Source organism: Etheostoma spectabile, chromosome 2, assembly GCF_008692095.1.
Source record: "Etheostoma spectabile isolate EspeVRDwgs_2016 chromosome 2, UIUC_Espe_1.0, whole genome shotgun sequence".
Classification (NCBI taxonomy): domain Eukaryota; kingdom Metazoa; phylum Chordata; class Actinopteri; order Perciformes; family Percidae; genus Etheostoma; species Etheostoma spectabile.
This window is the reverse complement of record NC_045734.1, coordinates 14,542,205-14,551,526: the sequence shown is the minus strand read 5'-3', so window position 1 is coordinate 14,551,526 and position 9,322 is coordinate 14,542,205. Positions and strand designations below refer to the sequence as shown.

The 9,322-nt window shown below is 38.7% G+C and overlaps 1 protein-coding gene and 1 long non-coding RNA gene across 7 annotated transcripts in view; one reads left to right on the top strand and one right to left on the bottom strand.

Annotated features, from left to right (window-relative positions):
• tbc1d1 (TBC1 (tre-2/USP6, BUB2, cdc16) domain family, member 1) overlaps positions 1 to 9,322 on the top strand; it is a 67,219-nt gene that overhangs the window by 2,859 nt on the left and 55,038 nt on the right. Inside the window, exon 1 of one of the 6 annotated variants that reach the window (XM_032543386.1) lies at positions 3,843 to 4,066. The exons of the other annotated variants lie outside the window; for them this stretch is intronic. Within the exon in view, the coding sequence (XP_032399277.1) occupies positions 3,998 to 4,066 (69 nt within the window). The 5' untranslated portion in view covers positions 3,843 to 3,997. Of the gene's footprint in view, positions 1 to 3,842; positions 4,067 to 9,322 lie in introns of those variants that run through there. 6 annotated transcript variants of the gene reach the window in all.
• Positions 1 to 9,322, bottom strand: part of LOC116706537 (uncharacterized) — a 21,172-nt gene that overhangs the window by 3,610 nt on the left and 8,240 nt on the right. The window contains exons 2-4 of the long non-coding RNA XR_004336266.1: positions 9,209 to 9,213; positions 7,971 to 7,977; positions 853 to 857 (exon numbers count right to left, since the gene is read on the bottom strand). This is a non-coding gene — a long non-coding RNA (uncharacterized LOC116706537). The remainder of the gene's footprint in view (positions 1 to 852; positions 858 to 7,970; positions 7,978 to 9,208; positions 9,214 to 9,322) is intronic.

Sequence of the window (9,322 nt, the reverse complement as noted above, 5' to 3'; positions counted from 1 at the left end):
ATCGGTGCTGCCTACACCGTGTTATCCTCCTGCTAGAGTTAGCACCCAACAGGCTTAAGCACGGCAAGTTTTAAATGTGTTTTTAGCCTCTTAACATGTTAAAAATGTCATTAAAAGTGTCGACCCATGTGCAGTGATTCTTTCCGAGTGAGCACAGTGAATCTGACTGCTGTATATGTGAAAGAAATGCATGGATGTTGTGCTAATTCAGATGTGTTTAGTTCCTGTGTTGAGACGGCAGTTAGTGCTAAGGAACCGTCTACAAACTACAACACAGAAAAGAGATAAAAGAAAATATGTAGGCTTTCAATTTAATGATTAAATAAGGTAGTGTACTACAGCACTTGCAAGCATATGCTTGTTTTTGAAAATATGTTTGTATCTCTTTTCTGTGTTGTAGTTTGTAGATGGCCCCGAAGCACTACTTGCAGTATCAACACAGGAACTAAACAGAGCTGAATTAGCACAACTTGAATGCATTTCTTTCACATCTACAGCAGTCAGTGTTCACTAAGAACACTGAACTCTGATAGAACAGGCACTTGGAATGACATTTTCAACATGTTAGGAGGCTAAAAATACATTTAAAACTTGCCCTGTTTAAGCCTGTTGGGTGCTAAAGCTAGCAGCAGGATAACACAGTGTAGCCAGCGCTGATTGTTTTCATTTTTCTCTTTACTGACAGCACTACAGATTTACAAACAGAGCTACGTGTTGGAATTGACCGGAATTCTCCTTTAAGGTTAGCCTGGTTTAAAGTTTCCAGCAAAAATGAGCACAGCGTCATTTATCAGTCAGTGAGCAGTTCAGGTCTTTGCAAAGATCAGACAGGGCAGTCTCCACATACAACACACACTCTTCTGACTAACACCCTCCTGAGCTCTAAATTTTTAACCCATCCTCCACATTTGCCAACAGCCTCTGCACTATAAAGTTGTGGCTGGAGTCCAACTCAAGTTAGACTCTTCATTTCATGCCATGCCCAAAATACAAAAGACTTAAAAGAGTTGGCCAAATTAGAGAGATGAAGACAATGGAGGATACTAACTGATTCAGAGAAGTCTGCATACAAAATGTAAGCTCAACCTTGGTTTAGGACTGTTATTTTTGCTCTTTACAAGGCACATGCGCACACGTCTGGGCTCACGTAACAAATACCTGCATATGCTTCAAAACAATGAACAGCTGTTATGTGCTGTATCATAATAATCTAAACTGTGATTGACCATATACACACAGAATGTTCATGTGTTGGGATGACTGTGCATGCATTTGTTCAGTGTGCGCTTGAATGAGAGTCAAATGAACTTGCTTTAAATCAACCAAGCAGGATGTAGAACAGTGTTGCCATGGTGACCACTTCCTATGGCCCAGCGCCTGTTGTGATGTATTTTTGTTGTAGATTTGGTGTGTGTGTGGATGCGTGTTGTTCTCTCTCTCTCTCTTCAGCCCTTTCAAGAATGCGATGATGATGTCAGTCTGACCACCTGTTGTTCCAGCTCTGTCACAGTGGGACACGCACGCACACTTACATGCACACAGAATATGTATGCAAACCTTGTGCACTGCCAAAAGACTTTACAAGAGTCATTATGCTTTAGTTTATAAAACGTTGTGAGCTTAGTTCTTATTTAATACAATAAATGGGAATCTGGAACAAGGGGCGGCTGTGGCTCAGTGGTAGCGCGGTTGCCTGCCAATTGGAAGGTTGGTGGTTCAATCCCTGGCCCTGCAGTCCCATGTCGAAGTGCCCTTGGGCAAAACACTGAACCCCGAGTTGCCCCCGGTGCTGCGCATCGGAGTGTGAATGTGTGTGAGTGTTTATCTGATGAGCAGGTGGCACCTTGTGCGGCAGCCTCGGCCACAGTGTATGAATGTGTGTGAATGGTGAATGTATCCTGTATGATGTAAAAGCGCTTTGAATAGTCGTTAAGACTATAAAAGTGCTATATAAATACAGCACATGTCCAACTCTCAAATTCACAACTCACACTTTAGGGGAAGTAATGGTACATTTATTTTATCACAATATCATGTGCAACAAACATTCAAGTGTTCATGTATGGGCTCACATTAAAAAATAGAGCTGCGAAAGATGTTAATACTTACAATTACATTTTCCTGTACTATATCATAACAGTCACTCACATTACGAGCTCTTGTAAAATTAACGGTAGCACTCTGCATACTGTAGCACTCGTCCAGCTTGCAGTATATATGGTAACAGAGTATGATGTTTTTTTGGTCTGCTGTTTCCTATTTTGATAGTAGTTATGATAGTTAAGATTGGAGGCTAGGAAATGCATTATTATGATCTTCGCTTCCAGTGCAAATATTAACTTCTGAGCTATTCACTATTTGAACTGCTGAAAAATAAGATAAGACATTTTTACACATGAGACATTCAAGATATTCAACATGTAACTAATTGGCTGTAATTTGAAATTCAGTGTCGGGATTTATTTATTTTCATATAAAGATGTGGGACACTGTTCTAAGCATTTTTGTTTTTCATTAAAAAAAATTATTACAGGAAAATGTATCATAAGTACATAATTCAAACCCGGCAGAGGAAAACACTTCCGCTTATGCGGCAGAGCCAAACCGTCTCAGGGTCTGTGGAGTTCCCCCTGCTGCTCCTGTAATAGCACCAAAAGTAACCACAGGGTGTCACTACTGAATTATACAAAGTTCACAATGTTTCAGTGTGAACATTTTATAAATGAATGTGTTTCTTGCAGTTTTTTCATCGTTTGATTTTAGAGGCTACAAACTTTTGTGTTACTACCCCCTACTACCTAACTATATCATTATTTTTTTATTTAGTTTAGCTTTATTATTACTATTACTCAATCACATTTTGTGGGTGAGCAGATGGTAAAGATGAGATATTTCAGTATTACTACTTGTACCTATTTTATCATTATTTATTTAAACCTGAGATTAGTTGTTCTATTACTAGATGCTAGTTTTGACCATTTGTGATTAATTCATGGTGATTAAATCAATGACTGGAAATAACTATGCTCTTTTAGATATCAACGTGATAAAGTATGTAATATCACCACAATATTTAAGTGATAAATACTAGTTTGTTTGTGACAGAAAAGTTCAGAGGAATCTGATAAGTCTTATCTAATTGAATTTGATATACAATTCATAATCCCATATCACATCATCAACCAAATTGAAATCCCAAACCCAGTGTTTCGTCTTTATTAGATATTCGTAAATTTACTAAAGCTTATGTGATTTAATCCATTTGAAGACATGGAAATGAGACAAAATAATGACAGTTGCTGGATGTTACTCTATCAAAGTAATCTACAATACAAACTGCACTGAGACTGTAGAGTGCGAGACAAATTTGTGTCAAATGTTGACCACACAACAACGGTTTGAAACTACTGGGCCATGAAGTTCACTATTCATTCCAACCAAAGTCTATGTTCCCAACTATCAGTTGCAGCAGTGCAAAATCCCAAGGGCATTCATTCCTGCTTAATAAGGTCTGCTGTGTTTTACAGAAAAACGGAAATACTGTTTACGTTCAGTCATACCAACGACGATAAAAAGGCACAATCTTGATCATGCAACGGTAAAGTGAAAAAAACATCCAAAAGTCTACCGCCTAGTTTAACTGCCCCGGGACAGGAACTGTGTCCACCCAATTCTCCAAAACGTATTTGCAAATTTAGATGACCACAGTTAAGTGGAATAAAGTCGGAAGTTGGGAAATTGGCCTTCAAAACAAAAGCAAACCAATGGGTGTGTAAAAGATATCCATAGGAAGTAATGGTCCTTCTATCTTACTTTGAAATTTCTAAACTGGATGTGTTGTAATTTTATGTTGGCCAACATGACGCTTCACCGCAGGATTCTCAGCTGCAGGGAGAAAATTCAACTTTCCAATGAAATTATTTTGAAGTGTCCCACACGGTCAGAGACCAGCTAGTCTCAGAAAAGTAACCGTTCGGATCTCGTTTCAGTAAAGTTTATGGCGGATGGGATGAAAGCACGACTCCAGCGACTCAACCTGTTCAACATCAAACAAGAACAAAAAGATGTAAGTAATGTCTGAAAGGCGTTTCAGTGCGGTTTTGTTTAACTTGCGTGCCATGCTAAGCAGACAGAAAGCTAACGTTAACCGAGGTTGTTAGCGAACTTTCCCATTAGCCAAATTAGCGTAACCTGTTAGCCAAGTTCAACAAGTTAGCTATCACTCGTTAACATTACATGACTCAAGCAGAGTAGTCGTTACATGTCTAGTAACCTGTTTTACTTATTAGTTTCACCGTAAATTATGATTTTACATTTTCTTTATATATATATTTAAATACACAGGCTTGTATTTATGTCAAATAACACTAACAGTACATGTAACTGCTCGGTTACTGTTCTTCTTCCTATTCACTTATCTGGCTACCGCAGTGTTGGTCAACCTTTCCTTACCATAACTGGGCAAGAAGTTATGAGTGGAAAATGTCATCACTCAGTAATATTGTACATATTTGTAGTCTATCTTTATGTTCTTCACTGTTACAGTACTTTGCTGTACTGTTTATTCTCTGTTTATTAGTTAGTTTTAATTGTATGCGCCAAACACAGCCAGTCAAAAATTCATGTAAGTGAAGTCTTACTTAGGCAATAAATCTCAGTCTGATTCTGGTCCCTCAATGGTTTCTGTTGGTGTGCTGGTTGTAAATGTTGAGGGGCATTTAGGCTTCTACAACTGGCAGCACTTTGATTGTTTAATGCACTGTAGACAGCTAAACAAGATGTAATCTATTTTAATTATTTTAGATAGTGATAAATTGTCAGTTTTTCAGACCTACTTTGAAGTTTAAAGATTTAGTTTTCTTTTGAATAGGGATTTAATACAGCATGTAGGTCTACTTTAAATCAGGTTTATTATTTAGTTATTTATTATTGTTTATTCCTTCTTTTTTTTTTCTTCTTTCATTTCAAAGACCCCCATCTACACTGTACACTATCTGAGTGAGTTTGAGCTTTGCCAACCACAAGCGCCTCCTTTCCTCTGATAACTTCTGGCATTACTCTCTCCGGTTTTTAATAACTTTTGGAAGTCGATAATATTCTAAATGTTTTTCTCGGCCTGACCCATTGGTACAACCTAAAACATGGCAATAATTAACCATTTTCCTTGACAACGTTTGGGATCTACTTCAGTACCTGTGCTTTGTTGTGATGCAGAGTACCTCAAATATTACCTAAAAAATTTGAAATAATTTTATTGATCTCTTCATTGCACTCATGCCTCTATATTGTTTCTGTTAGAATATGTGTATTTTGTGTATATAATAGTGTGTATATCTTTGTTTTGGTTGTTTTTATATGTGTAAGCACAGTGTGAGTACCGATGCTCCAAAGAAAAATTCCTCATATGTGTCCACATACCTGGCAAATAAAGCTGATTCTGATTCTTATTCTGATATGGCGACTTCCGGTCTGATGAAGCGTCGTGAAAACACTCTAGTTGTGTGAGAGAAAACTCAGATTGGACAGATAGTGTAGCTAGCTGTCTAAATGTACCATGCAGAGATCTGAGGAGCAGATAACCATAGTCCTCATAAATCCACCGAATTTAAAATTCCAACCCAAAGAAAGCGGAAGAAACGGAAAATACATGCATCCAGCAGGATTTCCTGCGGCAGAAATCCCGGAGCGTAATGTCAGTAATATAGACTAGGGTCAGAACAGTATTGTTACATCTTCACTGTTGGTTATGTTTTTGAAGTTATGGCTATTATAGATAAAATAATTGATTGATAAATGTATTAGTCTATCGACAAAAATAAATGATAAAAAAGGTTTTGAGCAAAAGTGACAAGAAAATCACTTTCTTGCCATTGTCTTCCATAACAGTAAATTGACCTAACTACCTTCAGGTTTCGGACTTTTAGTTGGGTAGACACATGACCTTGGGCTCTTGGAACATATGATGGAAAGTTTTCAATATCTTTTTTTAACATTTTCTGACCAATTGATTAATCGAGAAGATAATGTGCATATTAATCAACAATTAAAATAATTATTACTTGTTTTCTGGATAGTTGGCACAGTCTCATTTGTATCATCATCAGCCTAGCTCGCGGTGTTCGCTCGCGGCTCAACATGGTTTTTGAAAATCAATCAGTTATTAAATATGGGATTTTCCTCAACTGGATGTTGTTAAAGCTGTTGGTTCTGTTAAACAGTGGCTTAGTGACTGTCAGACCCTCTATAAAGTTTAGAACATGAAAACCCAGTCTGCTTAGCTGTTTTAATGTAGATGTATAGAGTGAGTCATGGAGATATCACCTCCAGAGCCATAGTGCTTACGCCAGGACTTGACTCTTGGAAGAGGAGGCAAGTCGTTTTGAATGCCGAATTACTCAGATAGTCTCTCTCAAACCCTCACTTCTGCACTCTCTCTCTCTCATGGCTGGTTTCATCCACGTGTCACCTTAAAGCCTTGGCCTAAAGTGAGACTCAACGTTATCAATTGAACTGCAGAATATTGGGGAGCAGGAAACAAATCAGTAGTTGGTGCCAACATCAGTAAAATAACACAATTCTCAATGCTGATTTCAATACCATGGTAAAAAAAAAAGGATTTTCTAAGATTCCATGTACTTTAACTTGAAACATGAACTTCTTTTATTAATATATTTGAAAAAGGACTGGCATTATGTCCTTTCAACATTTGTGTACTCGCATTGAGTTACTAGAGTAAGAGAACTAGAGTACCTGAGTTGGTTACTTGCAAAACCAATTGAGACACTGCCAGTAAAGTGATCCCGACTGGTCCTGGCTAACCGTGGCTAACGCCGCCATGGGGAGTGTGGCCCTTTTTGCAGGTACTTTTTGGTTTTCTGATCAAGGGATTTTGATATAGATAGTGATATTTACTGGGTTTGAATGGGATACGTTGCTTGACATATTCCCCACCATCTCCAGAATGGCATGTAAGTTCCCCTCCCTCTTCGTGTGACACACTCCTTGTTGCTGTTGTGAAAACAAGCCTGTAAACCAGAGACACCTTCCTGTTGTTTAACAGTTTTTTTGACAGCCTACCCTTGTCAGTTGTCAATCCCCTTTTTGTCTATTTGTCTAGCAGCCTGTCTTCACTTTGTTTATTCAACGTTTTGCTTTCTATCATCGTGTCAGTCTTTGAGCAACACCTATACAATCTTCCTAGATGAGAACATTGGAGTTATCCGTGAGCATTACCAACCTAATTTCTTCTTACCCAAGAGTTCATTCTGACTCAGCACAGCAATTTGACAACAAGACCCTACATTGTGTCCCTATAACCATTGGATGAGTTTGTCATCTCTGCCTCGCTTGTCTTTGTGCTGTGAAGTGGCTCCTTAATCTCAATAGAGTGATGTCAATGTGTTGGACTCTTGGGGCAGTCCAACACATTGCAGTCGAGTGCCTGCTTTACGACTATTACCACCCTTCAAATATTTTTTCTGCTTCTCCTTATTGTGCTTAACTTTCTGTTAGTGGTGCTTCTCATATATTGTATGACTCCTGAACTTTGAACTTTTCTGAGCTCTGACTTTACTACACAAGGCACGAGACCCAGGCATATGACCATGGGAAGTGCAGAAGTGGGACTTTTTGCTGGCTCGTTGTTGTTGATTTTCTAGACTGGCTGGTGTGTCACTAGGTTTTCAGTGACATTCCTCTGTAACCTGTACACATGTTGACCTCCTGGCATCTCTAGTCAGACTCCAAATATGTAATAGTATGGTTAAAACTAGATACTCATTCACTTTTGAACTTTTAAAGTAGACAATTCTGTACATTCTTTCATTGTTTAGTTTAACTAGGAAGAAAGATGCCTAATGTAGCCAAATAGTGAAGACAAATGGAGACAAGTTGATAAAGCTGTAAAATACATTTGTGTGTTTGTCTTTATAATAATAATGATTTTGTCCCTAACAGTTCTGATAACTAACCATTGCCCTTCATATTATATCCTTCCCTTTGCCCTTTTTGCTCTCTTTGAGAAATACTGAAAAGTTTATTTTGTTAATTGCTCTGAATTGCAGCTTCTCTTTTGGTGGTACTTGTGTAACTTCCTTCTTTTCAAGTTAAGTAACACAGAAGTTGTATTTAAGACAACATGCTTTTTCAATGTTGTTCTCTGTGAGAGGCCAAGTTTGCGGGTCACAGTCTGAGACTGTACCCAACTGCCTTCCTGTTTGAGATTATGTTAATGTTACACTGAACAAGATGCTGTGAGTTTAAAGCTAAGGCTGCCCGCTGACAAGCAAACCCTCTCCCCTTCAATCCAAATGACACCTCTAAATCTGATATTTTAGCCTTGTTTGAGCAGCCTAAAAAGTTGTGGAATTTGAAATCCAAGACTAGATGACACATGACATGGACGTACAAAGAAATGTGTCTCTTTGCATTCATCAAGGTTGGAGAGGTCCCCAGCATGCCGTTAGTTATTACTGCCATCATTTTTTAAGGAGTTTTCACACCAATAGTTTGTCCGCTCTGGTCAGAATCCGTTAATGAGTTTGAAAACTTAGGAGCGGTTTCCCCTTAATTCAGTTTTATTTCACAAATCCAAGCGAACCAAAATGCATTACTACCAGCGTTTACTGGCCAGATGTGTCAGGCAGGAGCAACAAAGTAAATACAGAAAGAAGGTCCTGGGTTCTGGACTAGTGCATATTTCTTGTATCTCCATGCATTTCAATCATTTTTCAGACATTGTTTCGCAAGCAACGTTACTACGCCTGCTCTGCTCAGCGAGACATCGCTATGTTCGGTGGGCGTGTCTCCAACTTTGGCGGCGGCTGGTTTGACCACGGAAATGCATGTGACAGCGAGCTTGACCACAGCCTATTTCTGTGAGAGAAACTGTGAGAGAATTCTGTCAGAGATTGCAGATTGCAAAGCACACCTGACTACAGGAGCCATTTACCAATAGATTGCATATTAATGGACATCTGATGTGTGATGTCACCCATTGGTTTGTGGAGATTTGATAATGAGTCGTTGAGTTCGCAGTAATGGGCGCAGCCATCCTGGTTGCGGATGTGACGATTTTAGACGCGAGGGCGGAATGAGGGAGGAGCCATGGGCGGAATATGACTGTGACGTTAGCTGAGAGTTGGCAATGCTGCTTCAATATTACTATTCACGTTACATTACACACTTTCACTGCCAATCTGGATGCAACTGCTGCTGAAAGCTAGCCTACATAATTTGAGGTAAGATTTAGCTTCGCTAGGTTTTAAGTATATCTATGTCCCATAGTTATATTAAATATAAGAGGAGTCACATTGTAAAGTAA